At 39.7% G+C, this 27,607-nt stretch overlaps 1 protein-coding gene across 3 annotated transcripts in view; it reads right to left on the bottom strand.

Annotated features, from left to right (window-relative positions):
* The window catches only part of clec16a (C-type lectin domain containing 16A), a 53,553-nt gene that overhangs the window by 11,991 nt on the left and 13,955 nt on the right, over positions 1-27,607 (bottom strand). For 2 of the 3 annotated variants that reach the window (XM_026165479.2, XM_080300958.1), the window contains exons 8-18: positions 27,412-27,462; positions 26,037-26,153; positions 20,172-20,472; positions 18,857-18,968; positions 18,609-18,709; positions 16,809-16,928; positions 16,353-16,462; positions 13,229-13,273; positions 7,327-7,377; positions 7,059-7,187; positions 6,467-6,587 (exon numbers count right to left, since the gene is read on the bottom strand). In XM_026165479.2, the coding sequence (XP_026021264.1) occupies positions 6,467-6,587; positions 7,059-7,187; positions 7,327-7,377; positions 13,229-13,273; positions 16,353-16,462; positions 16,809-16,928; positions 18,609-18,709; positions 18,857-18,968; positions 20,172-20,472; positions 26,037-26,153; positions 27,412-27,462 (1,258 nt within the window). The remainder of the gene's footprint in view (positions 1-6,466; positions 6,588-7,058; positions 7,188-7,326; positions 7,378-13,228; positions 13,274-16,352; positions 16,463-16,808; positions 16,929-18,608; positions 18,710-18,856; positions 18,969-20,171; positions 20,473-26,036; positions 26,154-27,411; positions 27,463-27,607) is intronic. The other variant, XM_080300957.1, reaches the window with a different exon arrangement.

Below are 27,607 nucleotides of genomic sequence, written 5' to 3'. Positions count from 1 at the left end.
GTTCAGTCCCCAGAGTAGTGGGAAATAACTGTGCCACCCCCCACGCCTACCTAATTTCTTTTGGAAAGCTTGTCGGGTGAAAAGGTCTTAAAATATGGAGGACATTTAAAACAAGACAGTTTGGCCACTTAAAAAATAAAAAGGTGTTTCCAGAAAGTGTGTCAGACAGCGTACAATATTTAGCAATAGCAATAGTTATAATATTTTATATGTATTATTAAATGCATATTGCATAATGTATAGGTCCTTAAGTATCAATGAATCAAGATGCAATTCAAGTCCAGACTTTCATCTTTAATTTAAGGAGTTTAACAAAAGCATTTCATGAAGTGTTTAGGAATTATGGCCCCTTTTATACTCAGTGTATGGAAGAGGGCTTCCCTACAAGTATCATTTGTATTGTGGTAACTTGTACAGCACTTTCGGAGCACCTCTGCCCTTTATTAAAAGCACTTTAAAACTAGAACTAGCACTGCACTCAGTACCCCATTTGCAAAAGTAAATCAGACATCTGACTGACAAGCAGTTTCATGGCCAGAAGAGAGCTGTTACCGTGTTATTCCATTATATATAAAGCTTATAAATGACCTCGGATTTGATGGGCAGACAGTGGCAGTGAGTTGACGCACACAAACACACACAGTCAAAACACACAGAGTGCTTTAAAGGACAGTGAAGAAGCTCTGCTCCCACGCCTGGAAAATACATCAAGACAAAATAAGCCCACATGTCCAGTTCTTCATTTCAATTTACCACAAAACCTACTGTAAAGTAAACACGAAATACCGAACTGATGATCTGATGTGACACCACTGGTTTTGATCTAATTATCACCCACCTCGACTGACTCTAAATGTAAACCAGTAACATTAGACTGACGTACAACCCCCATGAGGAATTTCTCTTGCAGTCTCTCACACATCCCTTCCACTTGATGATATTTATGTTTCATTTTTATTCCTTAATTTGAATTCTCAAGTATTCTGACTAATCTACTTTTACAGTGCAACATGACTAATCCTATGAACATAAAGCAACTCAGATTCACATATCTGAGAAAACTAGTGGCTTTAAATTTAGGTATTTAACAGCAATATGCTTCTTACACAGGGCCAGCAAGCTTTTGCTGCACATTCATTCATACATGCGGCCTATTTAAAGATCAATGGGGAATACCAAGAACTCAACAGTTCCTACTGAAACAGTGAGCAGTGAAAGTACCTACAGCTGGAGATACAGTCATCAATTTTCGATGGTAACACAAGGGATGCCGACAACCAAATGGTCAGAGAAACCAGGGGAAGTTCTGCACACTCAATCCCCAGAATAAACGGGGGAAAAAACCGTGCCACCCCCCATGCCTACCTAATTTATAGTGGAAAGCCTGCCTGGTCAAAAGGGCTTAAAACACGCAGGACATTTAAAAGAAAACAAGTCAACTCCATTCATTTATCACTGAACTTAATAAGACTAAAATTACTTTTATTAACACAGACAACTGTTAGAGAAGGACTTTTCTATGAAAGACTTGAACCTTTGATCTATTAGTCCAAAAGAAGAAAGGTCTTCACAAAAGCAGTTCTTGTTCTACTTTTCTGATTCAGATTTTGAGGTAATTCGAATGAGACACCTTGGGCAAAAAAGCAAGATATGACTTGGATGTTCAGCCAAAAAAACCCCCAAAAAAACTCTAAACAAAATCAAACAGCATATGGCTGCCTAACTTCAGTATTCTCTTCAGCTTTTAAGTGTTCCCAGTTGGCTGTAGGCTGCATGAACAATACCCCTATTCACCAAGGTGAGAAGAGAAAAAATGCAAAACATGTGACTCCAGTTTCGTTACAGGCCGTCTTACCCACAAGCAACAGCTGGTCACATTTCCAAATAAATATCAACATATATCATCAGTTCTGAGTTACATAAACGTATAATAATTTGTTTTACTCATTTTTTTCTACATTGGTTAGGGTTACGAAACACCTACATGACATGTTCTCCAGTAGGGCTGGGCCATATTATACTGTTCACGGTAATACCGGTATAATGTTAGACAAAGATAGGAAAATGAAATATCGCGATAGAATATAAGTAAAACTCGCATGCGCAGTGCCTTTGTTTTCATACGCACATGGCCGATTGTTGAGTGAAACAGATGAACCAGAATTGGTTTGTAAAAATGGTGCAACTTCAGTGATGTGGAACTGGTTTGGTGTTTGTCCGTCAGATACACGACAAAGCACATTTTTTTTTGCAGAACATGCAAGCGGCCGTCGTTATTGTCGTATTTGTCGGACTAAGATGCTCTTAAATCTGGGAGTAATCTGGGTCCTAAACCCCCCTCTTCGGGTCAAACGAACACTGCACTGAGAGTTAAAAACTGTCTAAATTCTTTCATCTTTAATAAAAAAGATCAGCATTGCTGCTTTACCAGGTGTAACTATGAAGTTTAACTTCCAGGCATCCATGAAAACAAAATGTATTACATTTAACGGAGTTAGAAGTTAGCAGGAAGCTAGCGGAAGTTAGCTCGCTAGTTTCGCTAGTTACCTAAGCATGATATTGCATGTTTTGACTGAGAGATTTCTGAAAAAAAATCAAACGTACAGCTCTGCTATCACTTCCAACATAAATGAAGACAGGAAACTAAACAGCAGTGACGTTTGTAGGGTTACTGAAGTTCGGCTAGCTGGTATATAATGATGTGCTACGTGATCGCTAGCGACACAGCTATGTTAGCATAACATAAACGGTGAAGCTGGAGGACGAACACTAACACTTTTCCACTTATAAAAGTTAACGTGAAGGTTCCTCATGGTTAGAGACAAATGCAATCGCATGGCAGGATGCTATAAAAGGACCAATCTTCAGTCAGGAGAACAACTGAGATAATCCATCCACAATACGAGGTTAGTCATTAATATACTGCAACAACATGGGAATAGAGCAGCTGCCAGAGAATTCAACATTAATGAATCAATGGTACAGAAGTGGAGGAAGCAAGAAGAATGAGTTTAATAAAGTTTGATTTATCTGACTGCTTTGTTTCGCTTAATGTGCCTTATAATCCCGTGCACCTTATGGTCCGAAAAATGCGTACTGCACACTGCAGTTTAATGTTGCAAAGCACCTCTTTTTAACTTCAGTGGATATTATACATGGTTATGCTCAGGATATGTCAGCCCATTTCTACTGGAAATGCCTTTTGGTTAAACTTTCAGCAAGGAATTTGCATTTGCACTGTTAAATTTTTATAAAGCTTTAATGTACATAAAAACCAGCTTCTTGTTTAAGTGAAAATAAATGGAAGGTTGTCCTTTTGCGCTAGTAATGTTGTGGAGTTGTATTTTGTCTCGCATCAATTATATCGTCAGTTATATCGTTATCGCAAATTTTCAAATATATATCGTGATAAATATTTTTGGCCATATCGCCCTGCTCTATTCTCCAGCGAACTTGAAAAGTTTGTACTGAAAAAGGTCCTCTGTGGAGGACCAGTTTAGACTCGACGCTGGTTTCTGGAAACCGGAGAAGCACGAAAAATGAATTGTGAATGCAACTGAACATTGTTCACTTTAACTTTCAAAGGGTTTGGTCTTATTTCTTATGGCTGAGGTGATAATAAGGATTTTTACTGTGTGGACCTTTACAGGGATAATAAACATTAAGCTCCATATAAACACAGCCCACGTGAACTCTAAAGGCAATAGTAGAGCGCAGACATTTATCAAGGTTAAAACAACTCCATGCACACGCAACTGAATATTTGTGGCCTCACAAAAAAGCACAATTATATACTCTCCCACTCTGCAACACAGGGTGTGCTTTGAAATTCACCAAAAATGTGGCCCAATCAGGAAGCTTTTTTCCTCCATTATCCATTGTTCAATATAATAAAGTTTGTCAGCCCTTAGGGGGGCTAATTAAGAAAACATAAAGGATCCAACCCACACAAAAACACACACCCTACATTTTGGGCAATGTTCATGAATGAAAATGTCACACTTCCACTGCGTGTGTGACTATGCAACCACAGATTTATTCCTCCAGAGACTACATATACTAAAATACATATATGCTGTGTAATTTAAGAGTTAGTAAGAAAAATGTTGTGAATGGAGGCGGAGGCAGCCTAATGGTCAGAAAAAGAATTTTGTGGGTGGAAGGTAGCAGGTTTAAATCCCCCGTATACAGGAAAAACCCTCCACCCTGCATTATTACTCTGAGAAGTTGTGTTCTGAGTCAACCACCTTGCTTTAAAGACAAAGCAAACACAGGAAAATCTTTCAAACCATACAAGAGGTAAGATATATGACAGAAAATCAAGAGGCATAAAACTACTGGAAATCAAGTCAAACCTGATATGATCAAGACTCTGTTAAAGGCTATCTTTACCTTAATCTGCTACAGACTCTTGACTGGCATTTGGAATCATCAAAACATTCGTGGTTTCAACCACTGAATTAGACTTGAAAGCTAAAGGGAGCCATTTGGTTTCAATAGCTGTATTGCCATCTATTTGTCACGAGTGTGTTTGAGGCATCAGCCCGGCTTCCCAAAAGACGGGCGTGAAGAGACATCTTTCACTTATAGCCTGTTCACACAATCACAAGACAAAGAGATCACTTAACATAAGCCAACTGCAGCACAACTGTGACACTGACTGAAAGCAAGTTAAAAAAAACAAAGAGAAAAAAAAGACAAATTGCTGAGACACTGGTTTGTTCCATCCATAAGGCCACAGGTTTACATCAACATGGTTTCCAAGCACCGACAGTGCAGCTGACTCAACAGATGAAGTGATAAAACTATAAAGGCCGCAGCTCACCAATACTCAATACTAAGGTAACAACCCCGGTGGAATTTATTAAGCCCTCTCGCTTTCTGTGGTAATTCTAAGAAGTCGATTTTATTGGTACTATCTTTTTAAGGCAATTAAGAAACACAATGTAAAAAAACCCCCCAAATACACGCCTGTGCAATATCAGAATATTATCATTACAAAAAATAAGACATCTTGATTGTCTTAATCAACGACAGCAGTAAAGCCGACTCTGTGATAGACAACCTGAATAAAAGCCCCATAATTTGCATAATAGAGCAGATATGCAGAAATGCTCATGTTTGGGGAACTAAGGTGGGGATACACATGCCTACATAAACAAAAAAATAAAAAACTACTTATTGATGAATAAAAATATAAAAATGATGGAAAGAAATCAAGCAAATACAATTTTATATCAAGTTTTTAAATACATTTATTATGTTATGCTTGCCCTTTATATAATTTTGCTGCTATGATTGTAGTAAAGTCTGCTTTTACTGACTCATTTTATCCTTTCTGTATGGTTTAGGGAGTTTCAGTCTCGCGTCTTTACTGGAATGTGTTAATTTGTAAGGGCATGGCAACTGCATGCAACTGATATTGGTTTAATGATAAGAAATGGATTTGCCTTTGTCCTGGCTCAGAAACAGTATTGTGTCATTTGGCCTTTTCTAACATTAAAAGTATTAATGGTTTTTGCACATGCTGCTTAAGAAGCTATGCTGATGATTTAGTGTTTAGCAAATCTGTGTATTTCTTTTGGAATAACTCTGATCTTCATAAAGATTTCATGACGTGTTTATACTGCGAGCTGTTGTGACTGTGCTGATTGTTACTTCTCTAAAGGTGCGCTTAGTCTCTCTCAAACTGTTTTCAGATGTTTGGTTTTCATATTCTGTTTAGATACAACACCTGTACCAGCTAAAGAATATCGATTCTGCACTACTCCATTTCTTGAAATGCAATGTTTTTAATGCTGCTGCATGTGCACACGCACACACACTTATGTTGTTGTTGGTAGAAAGCGGACTTGCATCGAGAAGTGGTTTGCTATGAGGTTGACACCTGTACTCGGAAAACCGTGCAAAAAAAAAAAAAAAAAAAGGAGCCACAGATGCATACAGAAACACGTACACAAGAAATGTTCAAGTATGGATTTGCACAGTTTGAACATTTGCCGTGTGAGACACTGTCATCACTCTCGCTCGCATTACTCTGCAGTTATACTTGCGATCCTCAACAGCAGAGCAGAGTTAACCACGTGTAAGTTTCTATTACGTCTGCATGTAACAACTACACACCTGTGCACAATATGAGAAGACGGTTCAGGTTATCTCTGTGTAAAATAAACCTCTGTGCACAGGTGTTTGTGATTGTTCCTCAAGCTCATCGCTGTGTTGCTGTGGGTACGAGTGCTTGTATGTGCATTTACCCACAGTAGTGTGTTGCATCTGTGCTGTTACCTACTGGGTGAAGAGCGTGACTGAGAGAAAGAGGGTGAGAAAAGAAATGTGACAATCTCGTGTCGTTATTCTTTTATCCTGTTGTAAGCATGGAAATAAATCTGCACAGCAGCTGTAGCTTGTGGTCTGGTATTACACAGTGTACATTGAGTATGCCTTTGTGTCTCTGTGTGCGTCTTACTGAGGTCTAAGACATCGTCTGTCTTGATCAGATCTTCAGGTCTGGTCAGAGGGAGCTGTGTCTCGGGTTCTCCTTGAAGCTGAAGTGATAAGGACCGCAACATGAAGAAAACCCGAATCGCCTGAAGAGATGAGAAAGCCCACTCATAAACAAACAGGCACAAACACATACAGAGAAATTGCATGCTACAATAAACCTTCTGTCTAAAACTGGCAGTTTTAAACAAAGGTTAAGAATAAACACCTAACAGTGCTCCTCTAAAAATCCTAATAAGAGTTTTTTTAGATGACGGATGCAAACCTTTGATCACAAAAAAACCTCCAAACCTATTTTAAAATTCTTCTAAGTGAAAATTATTTCACTGGTTTGCTTCGATGTGCCACAACCCTTCAAGAACAACTCAACTACAAGTCCTGATTGTCTGTGTATGTCCACTGAACTTGGGTGTGTGAGTGGATTTTCTTTTGCCTGTCTGCTTCTCATTTGGGAGGACTGAGATTTCTGGAAGTGTACCAAGAACAGCCAGCATGAGCTACAACAATAGATTTATCCAGGACACCGTCACTGAGCTTGTGTGTGTGGGCGGACGCACCCTGCGTGTCTTCTCCACGTCTCCACAAGGAAGTCTCTTTACAAAGTCAATACCGGTCAGAGGAGTGCCAGTGGGTGGCAGCAGTATTGAGGCATCCATCATTAGATACTCCACATTCAGTGGCTTACTCTGCAACATAGAGACGACATTGTGTATGAGAACACCCAGACCTAACAGCAGAAAGAGAAATGTGCTTGCAGAGTCGGGCTGATGTTTCATTTTGAACAGGGAGGGGAGGAAAGCAAATATTAAACGAAGGCTAACCCACCGTCATGCTCCTGTATTCGTCCTCAAACATGTCCAGAAAGATTTCTTCGCCCTGTGTTGACAGTGACATTGAAAAGACGTTTAAAAACAAGAGAAAACGGGGGCAGAAAATAAATACAATCAGTATTAAACCATTTTGGGTGAAAGGCTTTCTGGGGATTTTTTTTTTGTGGGTGCAAGTCTGTGCATGCAGAGTGTGAAAAAACAAAACAAAACACAGCATATGCAAGTGCACATTTTCCCGTAGATACATGTTAAGTAACACTTTTATATATAATCCTGTGCTTGGTTTATTTGGGTCCACGGTAAACTTCCCAGTGTAATGACATTCTTCTACTGTTGCACACAAGAAACCGAAAGTACTGTTCCCAAGCTAATATAACAAGCTTATGCATGCCCTGTCATAATAAACATGCTATTAGGAGCACAGGGCACAAGTCCATCTCATCTGTCAATTCCCATCAAAAAAATTAAGGTGTAATATTAAACAGAATATCCAGGTCAGAAAGAAACAAGACACAGACACATGTTTACGGTCTACAGAGTTCACGAGGATCTTTTTTGAGACACTTGATATGGTTTCGGTTTCTTTTTGACACCTTTACCTTTTGACACATTTGCATTACCTGCCTATGCGAACAGTTTGTCTATGACAGTTTAATAAGAACAAGGTGTTCTTCTTCAGTATAAAGTACATTCAGAATTGGCAGACGTAGAAAAGAACTGGTGACTTTTCCGATGTGTTCAAACACACCACCACCTGATTCTCTTTCAAACAGTGTATATTAATGGTGATATAATCAAAATAAATTGAGATTTTAAAAACTGAAATTAATATGTACTAAAAAAAAAAAAAAAACCTCACTTTGTAGAAAGCAAGCTGTTTCCTGTCCAAAAAGAACAATTTGTCAAACAACTGAAAGGCGGGTCTTTTGGCATAATGTACTATAAACAGAGACACGGATAGACAGGGCTTTTGTCCTATGCCCAAGTGTTTTTAACCTAACATTCACACAGTCACACTCCAGTGGATACATCAGGGGCAACTCTGGGTTCAGTATCTTGCCCAAAGACACTTTGACCTGCAGACTGAAGGAGCCGAAAGATCAACTACCGACCTTCTAGATCGATACAGAAAGCTCTAAGATTTACGATCATTGATCTGAAAGTGATGTTCAAACAGAAGCAGACCTTTCAGCTGAATAATGATCCAAAACACATTAGCCAAACAACCGATGAATTTCTCAAAAAGAAATCAAGTAAAGGTCAGATCTAAATGGCAATTATACTAAATTATATAAAAGTACCGTAATTGTCGGGCTATAAGCCGCTACTTTTTGCACAAGCTTTGAACCCTGCGGCTTTTAGTCAGGTGCGGCTTTTCTAAGGATTGTCCATGATTTTTGTCATATCGTAAGACGATTTGTTTTGTTTGTTCCGCTGTTGTACGGCACTACGTTGCCTGGCGGAAGGGCATGTGATCAGACACACAGTATCGGGGTTCAAGAGTGGTATGTTGGTCACGTGTCCATCCGCCAGGCAACATAGTGCCGTACAAGTAGCGCGAAAAACAAACTTCAAAGTTGCGCTATGCGTTCAGCGGGAGTCGTGGATGACGAGCGGCGATAAACTTGCGAAAAGCAAGTTATGCTCAACTCCACCGGTGGATTCTGACAGCGTGGAAAAGTGTGAAAACATCCACGATCACCAACGGATTTCAAAGGGCTGGACTGTTGCATGATGGAGAGGAGGACACCGCCACGGCCCTTCTGAGGGTGTTCGACTCTGACACTGACAACGAGGATTTCTTTTGTTTTGAAAGTGACAACGAAGGAAAGAAGCTGAGAGTGGATGACGAAGCCATCCTGAGCCTGTTCGTTTCCGACACTGGAGAAGAGGACTTTGGTGGTTTTAGTGCGCAGGAAGATGGTGGTGACTTTTCTTCTTGTTAAAGCCGTGTCACTGCACCTGAGCCTAAAAGGTTGTCTGAATCTATTTTTCTGGTGTGCTGTAGGTTATTGTTATGTACTACATTTATTACTCGTTTATGAAGCACAGTACATGTTTTGTACTTGTAATTACCGCTACTTGTACATATACCTAAAAAGTTATGCAAATATGTACCCATAACTTGTTTTTCAAAATATTAATAAAAGGGGTGTGTCTCCAAACAGCCATCTCTTTCCTGACAATTCCCTTTGTGCATATTCTCTTATATATGATAAGTCAACATTGAAACACCTGCGGCCTTTAGTCAGGTGCGGCTAATGTATGTACAAAACAGGATTTTCCCCTGATTTTAGCTTGTGCGGCTAACATTCAGGTGCGCTTTGTAGTCCGGAAAATACGGTATTATATAATATGATGTGATATTATATAATATAAATTAGTAATTGTATTAAATTAAACTTCATGTGCTTGCCACAAAAAATAAAAATACTGGCAGGTGCCAGTGCTACCAATCAGTCTCTTAGTAGACACATGTATAGTATAAATGTGAAAATCCTTCTGGAGTTACTGCATTTCAAGATTGTCAGAAGACTTGACCTCTGACTTTGACCTTAAGGTTGAGGACACTGAGATTCGAACTTGTCTGAGATTTTAAGTAGATGCACCTATGGTATCAATTTCAAAATCAGTCGTCTCATTCTTGATTTATCACATTCACAAAAGTGGGTGTCCACGTCGGCCCATCCAGCGGGGTGACAACAATAGCCTACCAGTCTTTAACAGCTGAAGGGTAAAAACACAAAGACCTGTGCAGGTTGAAGGTATTGTCTTTTAACATACTTAGCATTAACTTGGTTAATTAGCAGCACAGGCAGAAAGCAAAACACTCAAATGTGTTATTTTCTGTTACTTTTTTAGCTGAAGGATGACACAGACATGACTTAAACGGACCGAAAATTGATTTTCAAGTCAAAACCGTAGTGTGATCCGTGGAATATTGATAATAGATTATCAGTATACTGCCAGCTTAACTGATTTTATTGCTTCAGCTATTTTTACCAAGTGTCTATGATTGCATATGAAAGTGTGGAAAACTCTTGAGCTGACTGTTAGTTCTTTACTTTTTGTGTCCAAGCGCAGTTTTCTGGTCAGTTTTTATTTACTCATATTATGTGCCTGGAGCACTGCAGACTTTCTAAAAGGTCTTTCAAAGCCAGTATCTGCTCATTTTCAGAATCTTTTTTTGATTAACCACTTAACACGGACCAATGAATCATTCAAGAATAAATAAAACACCTAACTCACAGTGGCGTGTCCAGCGGGGTGGCCTGGGGGGTCACAGGCCACCCCCCCCAACCAGACTGGCCACCCCAGGTGCCACCCCAAAGGCAAAACAATAAAATTCAATCAAATATCAAATGTCCGATTATGTTTTCACAGTGAAGCTCAGATATCCGAGTGTAAGTGAATGCAGCATCGGCTTCTGCGCTATGTGCATCATGTTAGCAAAGGTAGGAGAGCCAAGCACGAAAGACGGCACTGCAGGAAACAATTTTTCGGTGAAAGAAAATGAGGACAGAATAAATATCCCGGTAAGTAATATTAAGTTTGTTGAGTTTAGTAAACTTCGGTGAAATTAGAATACCAAGGAAAAAATAACACTTAAAGAATTATTGCAGCCGTCGAATATTTCAGACAGTATGCTACTGAGGGGAGCTAACATAAGAGTTATGAGTTATAAGATATAATCTAAGTCGTAACATTGCTGTATGGAGCTGCAGATTTGGTTGACGCAGTTTGTCCCGGACTTTCGCTATAATGAAAAAAAGACACAAAGCTGGAGTTATTCTGTCGTTACGCTGCACAGCTGCCTCTCCTGTTGCTACTTCAATCATGAAACTGATCAATGATCGGCTGATCGCTTTTCTCTCTTGTTTGTTTATCGCCCACTTTGCGACAGAAAGAGGAAACCAGCAGATGTCGCGCTAAACAACAGCAGCACGTTTAAGCTTGATCAGCTGTTGTTAGAATTTATTTAATATTACTTTCTAGTATCAGCTGATGTTTGCTGGAGCCACAGCTGTAAAGCTGCTAGTCTTGATGTCGGTTTGGATATGTGGTGAGAGGGACACATGAAGATGATACCAGGAGATGTTCTTACTGAATCATCAGAGCTGAACAGGTGATGGAGAAACAGGTTTACCTTTTAGGTGACATGAATGAGTTGAAGGGAAGTTATGAACTGTTTCTGAGAGACAAATAACACCAGAATCCTTTTCTAGGTAGCTGACAGCTGGTAACTGTGCAGGGGCGGGTCTAGCAAAGTTTTGCCAGGGGGGCAGGTAGGGCATTAACAGGGAAAGGTGGGGCACAAAGAAATACTTTTCTTTCTTATTCTCATTTAAAATATCTAGCTTTTATTAAATAATTTTCTAAATCTTACAACCAAAGTTTTTATCTGACGTAAAATGTATAGAAATCATACATATACCAACAAGACAGTGTACATATGGAAAAGATATATATAAATCTTATAAAGTTTGTATCTGTCTCGTGTGAAACCCCCCAACAAAAATTTTCTAGACACGCCACTGCTAACTCAAGCTATGCCCCAGTGTTGTGTCCACATGAAGAACCAATTTTAATATGTATCTTTAGGAGCTTTGTTGCTAGCAACCAGTCACAAAAATGATTTATTCCTCTTTTTTACAATGCAGTAAACACACAAAATCAGAATCTCACTGAAAAGCTGGGGGGTGGGGGGGGGGGGGGGGGGTGGTGGTACAAACAGGAAGGCCATATGAGAGAAAACCTAAATCACATTTCAAATGAAAGACTATGTCATTAATAAAGTGGGCTGAGTTTCCAGTTTCTAAGGCCAATGGTGTGCTCATTTTTCCTCCAGAAGAATATTATAGCACTGCTGATGTTTTTGCTCTTTGAACAAAAGGCTTCCCCCGTTAGTTTTTGCTTAAATACACTAAATTTTATATAGCACTGTTTTAAAGATGATCAAATATCCTCTTGTCCAAATAAATTAATCTCTTCAAATTTGTCCATGTCCACTGGATATGTTAAAGTTTCTGAATATTTAACTATTGTTTTTCTTTTGGTTTCTTTTTTTGTGGTTCATCAGAAAACCCTGTTCAAACTCACAGAACCATAAAAATTTCCACTCTGAGCTTTTAACTGCACCAATAAAAATTTTTTCTCTGAAGGCAAAACCTCCAAATGAACAAAAAAACCAGCATTAAACATTTCTGAGTAGTTTTCCTTTGTTTAGTCACCAGATTTAAACATTTTTTGGTATTATTTTCAGTCACTTCTCTTCAACATTTTCCCAAATGTCGCAAATAACAGAATCATGACTGATGCCAAAACTGATATTCAAATTATCAAAATGAAACAGAAAGCCAGCTACCGGCTATTTAAGCATGCAACTATGACATATAGGGTATGGAAAACACTTTCAGTTTTGTCTCCTATACAGTACCTTCAGAGAAATGGCTCCAGTTATTGTCAGTGTCTCATGCACCTACAATAAAGTCTTATCTCCAGAAGGTTTTACTTTCATTTGTAAAGTTTCATTGTCAGACAAACCAGAATTTACCGGCAGGTGCTGGTTGAACTTCAGTTCAGAGACTATTCAAGAAGGACTTGATTTAAAACCAGACTTTTTTTTTTAACTTCCTATTTAGAGTCCTTGTAAATTATCCCTGTCTGTCTGGTAGAACAACAAACTTTACATTGTACGAGTGCCAAAAATCTCTCTTTGCAACATTAAACACTTAAATGTTTAACGCTAATGTCAATGTTAATCGCTGTGCAAGTTCTTTACACTTTTTTCATGCTGATATACAATTCAATGTGGGGGCAGGTGAGACATAAAAGCAAGGCTCTTATTTTTGTAGGTTAGCATATGAATGAGTGAATCTGTGTTATTATGTACTCGCCTTGTAGAACTGTCGCAGTAAATGCAGACTCTCTTCTCTGGCACCCTGCAAGCACAAACATGACAGTCTGAACAGTCATTCGGGTATCTCTCTCACTCACACACACACACACACACACACACACACACACACACACACACACACACACACACATGTAGCATGCAAAAAGCACAGTACAGATAATAGTGGAGGATACAGGGTGAGATAAAACTGTAAAGGTTTTGCATTATATTTTGTGCTTCAACCGAAAGCAGTTTTTCCTCTACTAGAAGCTCAAGTCCGTATCTGTGTCAGATATCTGTGGTTTCATCTGCACAAAAACACTAAAAAACAAATTGCAAATCTTTTTTTTCTTTTCCCCCCTCTTCATCTAACTATTTATTGTCTCTCAGCTAGATGGTAACAGAAAGACCTCATATCAAATCTTTCAAAGCCAATAAGTGTATTTCCCATAACATGGCTCAATTCCTCTAAATAATTCTGCTATTGCCATTACTGGAAAATAACACAGTATAACAAAATGTCAAATATGCAATGGAATTTTCCAGATAAGTTGTTCTATGGGCATTGATAAGATATCGCCTCAGTGAGCACCACTTATCCAGCAACTTACTTTACTTGTAAAGGCAAAAACTGTGTTACTGACTGCTGTTCCTGAGAAAGACAGACATGTCAACAATACTTAATAAAAACCCACTAGTGAATTACATTCACAGGAACCTGTAAGTGTAATGCAACTGTAACGTCACTGCCTGTGTGCGTTTTAAATGCTGCTGTGATGAAAGTAATGATCTGAAAGTTAGTAAAATGGTTGATTATGGATGATTATAAGCTCTTCCAATGAGTTTAAAATGTAAGTTTTAGATTATATGAGCCATATGGCGGTGCAGCGGTTAGCACTGCCAGCTCACAGCAAAAAGGTCCTAAGTTTGAATCTAATCTGAAGTCTTTCTGTGTGGTTTCTCTCCTGCAAGAGTCCTCTCTGGATTCCTCTCAAAGTCTAAAGACAAGCATAGGGTTTGGTAAATTAATAATTAGGGATGGGTACCGGTTCTGACATAAACGGTAGTAACCAGACCGAAAAGCAGCGCACATTTCGGTGCTTTATTTCGGTGCTTTTTTTTCCTGAGCTGTGATACACTTCTAGCCAATCATTTTACGTTTCCGAGGATAGTAGGCGGGTCCAGGTACGTACGTTCAGTTAGAGCAGAGCTACAGATTAAAAATGCCCAAGGCGAAGCGGTCAAAAGTCTGGCTGTACTTCACAGCAAAAGATGCAAACTCAGCAGCCTGCAACAAGTGCTTTAAGCTGATACTGTGATACTGTCAAAGGAGGTAACACCTCGAATCCGATGAAACACCTGGCGACGCATAGCTTTTTTTTTTTAAAAGCCAAGAAATGCGCTGTATTTGATAGCTTGCTGCGAGACCTCACACCGAGCGCATCTACTGCGGGTGGGTTGCCTGTTATCAGACCCGGAGTTAGCAACATCCCCAAAAACCCGAAGAGGAGAGTCCTGGCCCCTAGCCCTGCCAGTGTAGCAGAAATGATGATGGATGATGATACAGCAGCAGCCGTTCTTCTCTGCGTGAGTAGCTTAATGTTGTTCGTGTGTAATTTACGTTGAGTAGGCTAACCACGTTATTACATTAATGCATGTAAGGTGAACTAGCAAACATCATCATAGCTACATGCGGCTGTCTTCTTGTTTGATGGCAGATACTCCCATCACCCTGGCCAAAAAGGCTAAAATGACCAAAGAAAAAGAGGGAAACAGTTAAACATGAGAGGTTTTTGGATAAAGTTTGTGTTTTTTCCATTGTTTAAGCACTGCTTCCAGCCAAGAGTGATACCATATATGCCCCACAGCTGCAGAAAAGGCTAACATTGTTATCTTTTTACAAAAAACAGCTGAACATGAGAGGTTTTTGGACCAATTTTGTGTTCTCCATTCTTTAAGCACCGGTTTGAGCACCGTTTGAGCACCGGCACCGTTTCAAAAGTACCGATTTGGCACCGGTATCGGATAAAACCTAAACGATACCCATCCCTATTAATAATCCTAAATAGACTGTAGGTGTGAATGTGAATGGATGTCTCTCTCTATGTGTTAGCCCTGCAACAGACTGGGGACTTGTCCAGGGATAGGCTCCAGCTCCCCTTAGACCCTGAATTAGGGTAGGATGAATTATAGCCATGGTCAGATCACCATCTGTGTGATATTAGCCGTCAGACCTAAATTAAGCAAACAGGAGGCTTGATGTGCAGCATGTGGCAGGGTTGCTGTGCCCCTCCTGTGAGCTGATGCCCAAAATGCCCGTATAAAGGATAATCTTTTGTACAAATTGAACAGGAAAGCCAGTCTTGGAAACTGAGAGTTTATAGCAGTCCAAAGCCTGCTTGTTTGGCTAATAATGCTCATAACAAGCACTTCAACCGTCAACATAACCATTTAAGCTTAAACAGCCTGGACCCCCCCCCCCAAAAAAAGTGTGTCTTCATTACTATTAAACTGTGTCAGAGGTGGGAAATCCTCCAAGCAGAAACCCCCCAAGTGATGTTTAACCGATACCAAAAAAACAGTTAGTTTCACCAAACCCGCTGCAAAAAATAAAAGCTTTTAAAATGACCAAGATAAGGTTTCAGTTTAAAATTGTGAATTTTGTAAAAGGAAAAGGAACTCATTGACAGCTGTGCAATTTCTTCCTAGAACTTTATGTGCGTGCAAAAAAGCAAAAAACAAAGGCAGTATTACCATGAAGTGACAGAAAAGGAAATATAACTTCCCTGAAGGATGATCACAAAAAAACAAAACCCAGATATGTAAAACCGTGTGGGCTGCAGAAAAAATGGATGTCAGTGTTTAAACAGGGGGCAGATGGGAGGTCTGTAAAAATATCATCAGTCACTAAGTGGCTCTAACCAAGAAGCCTTGCAGCTGTGAATTCTACAGAAGTGACACAATTACATGGAAAGGGCTTGTTTCACTCCTATGGATGACACAATTTTCAGCATTTCACTTCCTGCTGAGGTCCCATGTTCCCTCAAGCAGTTTGTGAGAGTCATAAAGTCTGCTAACAGGACTGTTGAAATGTCACGGGAGCATGCTTGGGTGTGCTGTACCTCCAGGCAGGCCAGATGAACGTCTTTGATAATACAGTTGCTCCCAGACAACACAGACTGCTTTAGCAAAAGGCAGCTCAGCTCGAGGGTAGCTAGACGCACTTTACCATCTGCACACAAGTAAGAGAAATGCATAAATAAGTATCAAATATAACACATTGTTTCCTGTTAGGTCAAAAATCTAAGAAATGCATCACATGCATCATATCATGCAAAATGGCTATACATGGTTTGTGAGCTTTAACAGCTAAAGTTTCTACCTCATTTGCATTTGCCGGGTTAGAAATTCTCGTAACAAATGTTTTTGCTCAGTGTGCCAGTGCATACACTATATGTTCAGCTTAGCAATATGCAAATAAAATGAACATCAAAAGAAGAAAAAAAAAGAAGGTACTTTTTTTTTCTTTTTTAAAGGTATGAAACACCACACCAAATGTGGAAGTGTGTATGTGTTACCTGGCAGTGCAGCTTGGCTCATAACTCTAATAAGTCTTTCTACGAGGACCACGCTGTAAGAACTCCTCTCCTGGTCTGGAACTGGCAACTGCAGACGCTCCAGAAGATCAAGGTTGATACCTACAAACAAATTAAACAGAAAAACAAAGTAAAAGAAAATGCCAATTCTGAGCCACGATCATTAAGGCTGTCATCTTGACTCGTCTTTATTCTGGGAATCTAACGTATGTAATATGTTTAATTGGTTCATCAGCAGCACAGATGGAAGGCAAATCACTGTAAGCCGTAGAGTTTTACTTCCTAAACAGCTGCGACACCACTCCACCACATTTAGGTTTTTTTAGCTGAAGGATGACACAGACATTACTTAGAACCTAAAATTATTTATGAAGTCAAAACTGAGGTGTAATCATAAAAAAGGGACCTAACACACGAGATAAACGACTGCTGTGTCCACAAATAACAGACAAACTAGCAAAGAACCAATTTTAAATTGTATCTTTAGGCACTTCGTTACTAGCAGCCCGTTGCAGAAACACATCATTTAATCCCATGTATTTAGCTGAATGAAAAGATAACAGTTTGACAGGCAGTAAAGAGTATTTTTGCATGAAGACGCTGATTCCTAAAGACCTGTTTACCAAAAATGTGGAGTGTGTTCTTAAAAACTGTGAAGAAACTAAAGAAGTGGGGGACATCTGTATAGTGAAAAGGCATTTAATTCTATTCTACAAGAGAAGAAACTGCATGTTTTATGAAATAGGAAAAAATCCTTCTACTGTTCACTGAATCCTTATATGAAATAGTCTCAGTGGAAAGGTGACTTGTCTAGAAGCCATTCTTAAGGAAAAATGCTGAAAAGACTGAAGTATGCTAAATTACAAAAGAACCGGACAGGAAATCAGTGGCCACAGGTCTGATGGAGTGATGAATGCAAATTTTAAATTTCTGGTTCAAATTGTTGTCAGTATCTACAGAGGTCTTCAGGAGAGAGATACAAAGGTTTGCAGCCACATGTAAAACAGTGTGGAGACTCAGTTTTAGTTTGAGGTGTCATTTTTCCAGCTGGTGTTGCAAATCTGGTCAAAATTTATGGATTTTGATCCACCATGCAATACTAAAAGTATAGATTTTTCCGCCTAACATTGATCCCAAACACACTGCCATTGCAGTGGAAGCATATCTGGATAGAAATACACACAGTGGATCACTATCAGTCATGGATTGGCCTCCCCAGACGTCAACATTACTGAAGCAGTGTGAGATCACCTTGGCAAAAAAACAAACAAAAGGCAGCCAATATCTAAAGAAGAGCTCTGAATGTCCTTCAGGAAACCCGGAGAAGTATTCCTAAAGACTACTTAAAGAAATCAGAAGAAAGTTGCCTGAGAAAGTTCAGGCTGCGATGAAGAATAACAGTGGGCATACCAGACACTGACTCTCAAGCTGGTTACAACAGAAACATTTTGCTTCATGTACTGTATGCCTTCACATGTTTTAATAAATTACTGCACCTATTTCCAAGACCTTTGCACAGTGCTGTGTAACACTGAGTGCTCAGGTAGAGTAGAAAAGCACTATATAAGAACCAGTCCATTTACCAGTTGCTGTATACAAACAAATGAATCTACATGTATTTTAAAGAGAACAATCACACAGCCCTTGAAGCAAACAGATGTCAATAATTTTCTTTGTTACTTGATATTCATTCACTTAAATAGAGAGACAAAAGCCTTATTATTACATGTCAAAAGGTTTATGCCAGTGGACAGATTATGTTAACAGTGAGCTTTTGCTTACCTTTGCTGTGTGAGACAGCGTAAAGTAGGCAGAGGACAAACAGCGCATGGTAGTCGTCACTGGTGCAGTCAAGGGCACTGTACACCATGTCTAAGAACGGCCTGCAGGGAGCGAGAAAGAGACAACAAAGAGAACATAGCTTCAGTTAACAATTCTGTCTTTCCCATTTTCAATTCTTTAGACTTTTAGATGAGGTTTACATCGCACTGCGCTCACGTGTGTTTGTGTGTGTGTGCGCGTGCATGTACCTGCTCCTCTGTGTGTGTGTGCGAGTAGCTGCAGCTGTCTTCTCCTCATCAGTGATGTTCTGCTCTGTCAGCTCTGACACCTTACACTTCTCCATCACCACCATTTCTATCTCTGCACAGATACACACACCGCGAGATGCATACTTAGTATTTACTTACATAAATCTCCACATATTTGGAGAACCACCTACCTCACAGAGTATCATTCACATCACAAATTTAGCACACTTACAGACACGGAACAAAGAGGCTCTAAAACGTATGGACCAACTGAAGTGTGAAGGTCTTAAAACGTACTAAAGCTGCCAGGAAACCTCACATGTGTTCCTCACAGTATTTAGAGCAAGCAGGTTAAAATTAGTAATTTATAGTAACACATCAATAGACAAAGGAATATTTAAATCTATTATGAAGAAAAACAGATCTATTTTTAAACGTATTCTTTAAAATGTTGGTAATTTTATCACTTGTTTTATCAGTTAAAAGTGGTAGGCGTCTTTGTTCCATCCCAAATGGTACTCATGTCATTCTGAAACCATCTTCCCCTGCAGCCCATGACCACATTTGTGCTTTTAAAAAAAATGAGTAAAGAAAAAAAAGGTTGAAGCTGTTAATGCCTCAGTATAAATCAAAGCATAAAAAAAAGAATCATTTCAGATGCGTGAAATGGTCACATTTTAATATACACACACACACACACACACACACACACACACACACACACACACACACACACACACACACACACACACACACACACACACACACACACACACACACACACACACACACACACACACAGAGCAGGAGTGAGAGACAGGCGGAGAGATGAGGAGCACAGGATGGAGTATCGCTGTGGGAACCAATACTGCTACGTGGATTGTGCTCAGCACAAGATCAGTGGTAGCCATGATGATCATGGGGAAATTAAATGGTGCCAAGAAGAGGATGCAGCAAAAAGAGGGAGTCCTCATCTTAAAACAAGCTAAAGAGACGGCTTCTGTTCTGATTGTGCAGCGTTGCCTGTTTTTTACTCCTGTTACTTTTTCCAGGAATCTTTTATTTCCTGAAAAAAAAATGATGAGGCTGTATAATATAAATTTAAACACAGCATTTTCTTGTAGCTGCAAATGAAAAGCAGCAAAGCCACCACATTTCCAGTGAAAAATGTCAGGTGTTCTTTCTTTAAAGAGTTCTCTCTCTTTTCTCTTGAGGATAACCAGAGTGCATGGGAGACCACATTGGATTTATGGCAGTGAAGAAACACTCACAAACACAGTCCTGTACTGCTGTGTCCAGCGAGACACACACTCACCTTCCGCCGTCTCCCCACTCGCTCTGCTTCCCTTAGAACTCCCACCTGCTCCTATTCCCTCTGTACCTTTTCCCTTTTCCCTCTCTCCTCCTCTGCCACTGTCATCATCCCAGCCCTCTTCTAGTCCTCCTCCTGCACTGCTGCTTCCGCCCCCAGCCCTTTCATCATCTTCCTCTTCGCCCAGGTTCTTGTAGTTTGGCCTCTTCTGTGTTCTTTTGCGGCCACGATGGCGGGACAGCTCCAGTGAGCGCTCCAGAGACTCCGGAGGCTTGATGAAGCGGCGCATACCTCCCGCACTTGCCTGATGGATAGAAGCAAAACAGGACAGAGGCCAGGGTATGAGGAGAAAAGGAATATATCACCTGTGGATCACTCAGTTATTATTTTAGTCAACAACACATAACCATAACCTTCAAAACTGTTTTAAAAATAACATCACAAATGTACGAGCTGCAATCCAAAAGACAGATACAAAACTTTTCCATAAAAAGCCAAAGGAATTCCTGATGTTCTGATTTGTGGTCGATCAAATTTTTAAGGTTGTCTCACTGTGCACCTCTAGGCTGTTTTCAGTGCTGATGCTATTTTTAAAACAACCTGTGGAAGTCCAGTTCTGACAAGTTTCACATGTGTATCTGCAATGCAAGCCTGAACTTCTCCACTGTTTCAAAACAGAGAGCCTCAAGAGTTTCCTTTTGGAAAAGAAAAAGAAACTCAAGCTCAAATCAGAGGACCACCGCTGGTGTTGAGAGAAGAGTCCATTGGTGCAGCTTAAAAATTCTTGCACTTTAAATGCAATGCGATTGGGGTACAATGTTTTGATGGCTTGTAACAAAGTTTGAGTCATTTCTTTCAGATGCTTCAGGATATCAGAGTAGTCAGTAGTCATTACTTCGAGTCAGCAGTATGACTCTATGAATAACCGTATGAGCTGTTGAAAATGTTCCCAACTGCACTCCTCACCTGACCGAACATCTTTAGACTCATAAATTCTTGACTCCTATGCTCAAAGCTGCTGTTTGCTCTCTGGGTTCTAAGCTAGAGACCCAGCAATGATGACTGCTGATATGCATGTCAAGTATGTAGACTTCAAACTTCTGCAAAACAGAAATTTGACTGTGAACACTCACACGTGTGTTCACAACAGGACATCCATCTAAAACAGCAGATGCACAGAAAGCAGCCCAGAGGTGCACAAAGAGAAAGCCTTGCAGGTAGGGCTGTGCGATATGACCAAAATCTCATATCCCGATATAAGAATTCTATCGGCCCGATAACGATATAAATCACAAAAATGTAACATTTTCTGTAAATTCTGTGAATCTCGGGCAGCTCGACTTGCGGGAAGTGTTTCCAGCTGCGCGTCATGTAGCTGGAGTCGAGTGTTTTTAACCGATGCATGAAACTATACATTTTTAGACAAAAGGTGTAACGGCCGCCGTTTTCTTTGTGAGTATTTATTACACGGCGTGCTGCAGGGAAAAGCCTGTTCTAACGTTTGAGTCTAAGGTTTATTTTTTAGCACCTGACAGCTCTTTAATTCTCATCCGTAAATAATCTGCTCTTTCACGTGATTCAGTTTATTTTGAAAAGTCTCAACAGGATCTTGAGCTTTACTATGAAAGGTTTATGTGGAACATAAACAAGCGGACACGCGATGCTGTTACCGTCATTGTTGGTAACCACAACGCATAAAAACAGGCGCTTGTCCGTCTGTAGTGTGGTTATATTAAATATAAGAGAAAGAGAGAAGTTTAAGAAATTAATATAGCCACTACAGTGACCATCAAAACCATGAAGAAATATTGTCGTAAACAGTTTATTTTGCGACACCACGAAACAAACGATAGCGTAAAATGAAACGATAGATGTTTTTATATCGTCATCCGATATATATCGTTATATCCAACAGCCCCACTTGCAGGGCAATTAAAATCAGTTATGTAAACTAGATATCATGTATTTAAGTCTTTTTGGTAGGGCAAAAGATAGGCAGTGGTCCAAACAAGAGAAACAACAAAGGAAAGCTGTCAGGTGGTAACAGGAAATGCGATAAGCCCCCGAAAAAAAATTAACACATGAACACAAGTATTTGCAGAAATTGCGTATTTAATTCCATCTATATATAATTTTACTTGTGTCTATTTATTGTCACACTAATTACAAAGTCTTACAGTAAACATACACTGATGTTAATCAAAAAGCCACTTCCCACTTCATACATTTTTGGACTAGTTCCTCTCACACACACACAAAAACACACACGCGCTTTGAGGCCCTTCTGTGTGGCCATACTCGAACTTTGAGAAACCCACTTTCCACATACAGCCCCCAAACCGACACCAAAATGCACATGCACACAATCCCACAGGAAACAACTCGTAAATGATAAAAAAAAATGCTGAGCAGTGCTGTTAGGGCTGTCACTTACAGTAAGTATAACATGTGTAATTGTGACAATCTTCCTGTTGCACGTTTTAATCACAAACTCCTTACTGCTGCACATGAATATGAAACTCCAGGACGTTTCAGAGACTGCAAGTAATCATAAAGCAGTCATTTCAAAACTTGATGATCCTCTAGTTCATTTTCTACATACAGCACTAATAGTCTAGTCTGACGGAGTTATGACTTCAGGTAAGATTACAGTTAAACAAACAGCTGACCAAACAGTTAAGAGTGGAAAACAACGTCTCATATTCATGTTGATGTAACGTCGACATGTGTTACCCGTGTTAACATTTCTGCACACCATGTCCTTATAGGTCAGAGCTGGTTTAGGGTTTTATAAACAGCTTAAATTTGTGGGTGATTACTGTATAAAGCCAATAATTAGCAAATTAATCTATTAACTAACTGATTGATATTTAATGAGCAACTACTGTTATCAGCACTTTTTCTCTATTAGAAATTATAAGAAAATGATGACGAGGTATCTTCTGAGATCCACGTTGATCCATGTATTTTCAGCTTTATGTTCTACCAGAGAAGCTTAGCAGGATTAAGTTGAAACAGCATCCTTCCTGATCTTTTATCAAACCTTGGTGCAATCCTTCACTGTTTGAAACAAGCCATTTGGCTCCTTTACTTTTTCCTTTAAGCCATCGGTCCTCTGATTGGCTCCCCTTGCAAATAAAAAAAGATTTCAGTATCAAGTAAGAGGGGCTCATGGGGACTACTTGTACATATGCTAACCGTGCACTTGCAAATGAGCAACCACTATTTCAACAACTCATTGCAAAAACAGGAACTACGGAACATCGTAAAAGGAACTGATATATTTCATTCATCCTCTGATTTAGCAATTAATTTACTAAGTATTTATCAGATTATTAAGGAATTACAATAATGATGGTAGTGGCTATAAAACTATACAAAACACACACTTTAATGGCTTCAGGGATGATGCGAAACAGGACTGAATTCCAAGATAATCCTTTCTCTCTGGTTTCATTTCGTGAAAAGATTCACCTGCTCTTACACCGAGAGGAAGAAAACTCTGTATCTCACACTGAAACTGGGTGGCCTGATTTCACTGAAGTTCTTGTGCTAACACAAACCACCAAACACAAACATGAGCACGTGACCACGTCAAAACATACATGCACTTACATACGAGCAGGTGTCTGAAACCATCCTCCTTATTCAAATGTGTGCCTAGGATAAACCCAGTATCAGTTTCTCTCCATCAACCTCTGGTGAAGGTATTGTGGATGAATCACAGCAAAAAGCTGCATATTTATATACATCATTTAAAACCCTCGCTTTGGCCCTTTCTCCTCCATCTTTTCTTTCTTTTTTATTAATTTCTTATGACACAAAGGTATTCTTGTAACAATTAAAGTCTTAAACATGTTGCCACTATTATTTTATTTCACGCTTTTTAATTTAAAATTCAGAAAACCTTAGTTATTAGGTTTTTTCCCCATGCTTTAAAAATACTCACATACACTGTGTGTTACTGGTAGGATTACATTGTAGTTACTGCTAAAAACACAGTGTGTATTTTGTCAGAGACAAACCACAAACCAGTATCAGTGTGTGTGTGTGTGTGTGTGTGTGTGTGTGTGTGTGTGTGTGTGTGTGTGTGTGTGTGTGTGTGTGTGTGCATGTATGTGTGTGTGTGTGTGTGTGTGTGCGTGTCACACCTGCTAGCTGACTATATTCTGGTAAACCACTCGCAGTCTAAACCAATGCTGAGAAATTACTGGAGGTCAGGGAGCATGCACGACATATCTACAAACACACACCCGCTTGAAAGTAGGGTGCCATTTGCAGGTCAAAAGATAAACCCAATTTTCCTGCACAGTAAACGAACTGCACGAACTTACGTTACGCAAAAAAAAAAAAAAAAATACTGCCACATGCATGCAAATATCAAAAACATGTATCTAACTGGTGCACTTGCAAGTAAACACATCTACAAAAGTGTGAGAGAAAGAGAGAGAAAACACTTCTTCCAGGAAAGAGATCTGGGTTAGGTGAGCCAGCTCTGTCAGTGTTCCATCATGTGACCTAATTTCCTGCCACATCAAAGACGAACAGGAGGTGCCATTTGACCACCTGCGCAAAAACAGAGCCCATACCTCATATGTCTGCTGTTTTATCTACAATAAATCAATCTATAACACGGTACATGTGATTTAGCAGATACGAGTGCAACTTCTGAGTATCTACTTGGCATCTTTAGGAATAGTTAGTAGAACTTCCTCAATTAACCATGGTGATGTCACACAAATGTGTGGCATGCATAACACTTGTTCGCTGCACTAATCTGCTCATTAGCGTTTTTACATGCACCAGAACAAAATGCCAAATACACTGCTGCAGGGTAAATGCCAGTAAATCACACAACCTGCACCTGTATCCATCTTATCAATGTCAATCAGTCAGAAAAAGAATAATTAATGTGCAAACGCAAATTTGTGTTGCCTAGTGGAACGGAAAAAATAAATAAATTACCCCCGGTAAAAAAAGAAAACAGTAACTCATGGATAAACACAACAAATATGATTTGTTAATCTACTTGATTTTACTTAAGAGAAAAATTTATAAACAGGGAAAGTGATCTTGAATGAATATCTGGCAGGTACGTATTTGGGTCTGGCTGCCTCCTGTTGTGGTACACCAAAGCTGTGAAGACATCACGCCTCTAGTTATATTCACTGAAAAGGTAGGCCGTTTCTTACAACAGCCAGAGAGCTCTTGCGCGCGCACGCACAGACACACACACTCAGCACAGAGAATAACCACAAGGGTTCTCAGAAACGCTCACTACCTCGGCACACCCACCTGGCTTTAAAAGCAGATGGTCAAAAAAAAAATGTAAGAAGCAGGGGCGGGGCGATGAAGGAAGAGAAACTGAATCAAGAGTAGAAAATGAGAGGTGAGGGGAACTGGATGGGGAACATTAGGTGATGAAAGGGGAAGATTAAAACGGTGGCAGAAAAGAAGAGGGAAATTACAAGAATATGCAGATGGAAATTAAAGGGCACGGAGCAGTAAAAGGAAACCGAATGCTGCTATCCAACGCCGTGGCAGGAAGACCGAGAGCACGACAGGAATCAGGAGTGTTCAAAAAATGGAAAGGGAAGAAAAAGAAAAGTCAAGTAATTTGCATATTGCTGCCTTGATGTGGGTGAATCATGGAGAAAACCATGACCCTTCGATCTCATAACCACCTACGCACACTTCTGGAACACAACTGTGTGTGTGTGTTGTGTATGTGTCCATGCGGTTGCTTCGTAGGTGTGAGTGTGCACATTTCTTGTTTGTATGCTGTACTCACTCACAGTTTTACCTGTTACAGTACAGTACAGTTTACAGTACATTAACATATACAGTCAAAGTGTGTGTGTGTGTTACCGTGCTCTTGTGCGTGCTGTGAATATCTGTCGGTGTGGTGAATACAGACAGATCTCCGTTGAAAATAACATCTGCAAGGGCATTGACCAGTGGCTGATAGTGGATGATTAGAAACACCTGAAAAACAAGAACATAAACACAAAATAAGTAAAATCAGTTTCTGGGCCACTAGAGCTGATTAGAAAATAAATTATACTGTTAAAAATTCATTTAGACATGATCATCTGCACCAACATGTAAGCATTGCAAATTACACAAATATAACTGGCTCCCTTTAGTTAACACGATTTACAGTCAATGGCCACTTTATTAAGTGTGTGTTAATGCAAATACCTGGCAGGAATTCATGTAAACATGAGCAAGGAATTCAAACCAAGCATCAAAATAGGGGAAAGGGGTGAGTTAAGCTACTCTGAACGTGGCTGTTGGCGCCAGACTGGCTGGTCTGACCATTTCCAAAACTGCTGATCTGCTGGGATTTTCCCACACAAACATCTTTAGAGTTTACAGAGAATAATCTCTAAAAACAAAAATATCCAGTGAGCAGCAGTTCTCTGGGAGAAACTGCTTTGTTGATGATGTCAGAGGTCATAGGAGCGTGGCCAGACTGCTTCGATAACTTCGATAACAGTAACTCAAATAACCACTTGTTGAAAACTCAGAAAACTGAGCCTACAATTTGGAGCATAGGTTCAACAAAACTGGACAACATAATATTGGAAAAATAGCATCTGGTCTGATGAGTTTCTCCATGAATCCATCCTGCCTTGTATCAGCAATTCAGGCTCCTGGTAGTTCTGGTGCAGGAGAAATTTTCGTGCACACTCCCAGAGTATTGTTGCTGATACTTTATGACTATAGTGCACCCATCTTCTGATGGCTGTGTCCAGAAGGACAACGCACCATGTCAAAAAGCTCATATAATCTTAAGCAGGTTTGTTGACCATAACTATGAGTTCAATGCACTCAAAAGGCCTCCACAGTCACAAGATCTCAATCCAGCAGAGCAACTTAGGAATGTGGTGGAACGGGAGATTCATATCATAGATGTGTAGCACCTGTAATGCTGTCATGTCAATATGGATCAAAATCTCAGGAATATTTCCAGGACTTTTGTTGAATGTATTCCATGCAGAACTAAGACAGTCCAGGAGGTAAAAGTTGGTTAAAGCAAGTAATAATAAGGTGTAAGTAATAACTAATGCAGCATAAAGTAAAGTTTTATTTCCATTATTCACATAATAAAGCTAGTAGAAAAGGCTTTACAAAGAGCAGCTTGACTGTATGACAATACACCACCGGATTAAGCAGCCACAGCAAGATTACACTCACAAGAGTGTCAGCAGGCAGGCGTGTGTGTGTGTGTGTAACTTACTTGAGACAACAGATAAAGGGACACTTGAGGGTTGATCTTCCGCTCTTCAGACTAAAGAGAGAGAAAGAAACAAGAAGATTTAAGGTGATATATAATAACAACAAGAACATAATGTGTGTGATAATCATTTAGTAGTACGAATATAACAGTCATGACCCATATTGCAAACATTTATCATGTCAAAAGAAAATTTGAT

Source organism: Astatotilapia calliptera, chromosome 4, assembly GCF_964374335.1.
Source record: "Astatotilapia calliptera chromosome 4, fAstCal68.1, whole genome shotgun sequence".
Taxonomy (NCBI): domain Eukaryota; kingdom Metazoa; phylum Chordata; class Actinopteri; order Cichliformes; family Cichlidae; genus Astatotilapia; species Astatotilapia calliptera.
The sequence above is the reverse complement of the archived record's forward strand: the minus strand, read 5'-3'. Positions and strand labels throughout refer to the sequence as shown.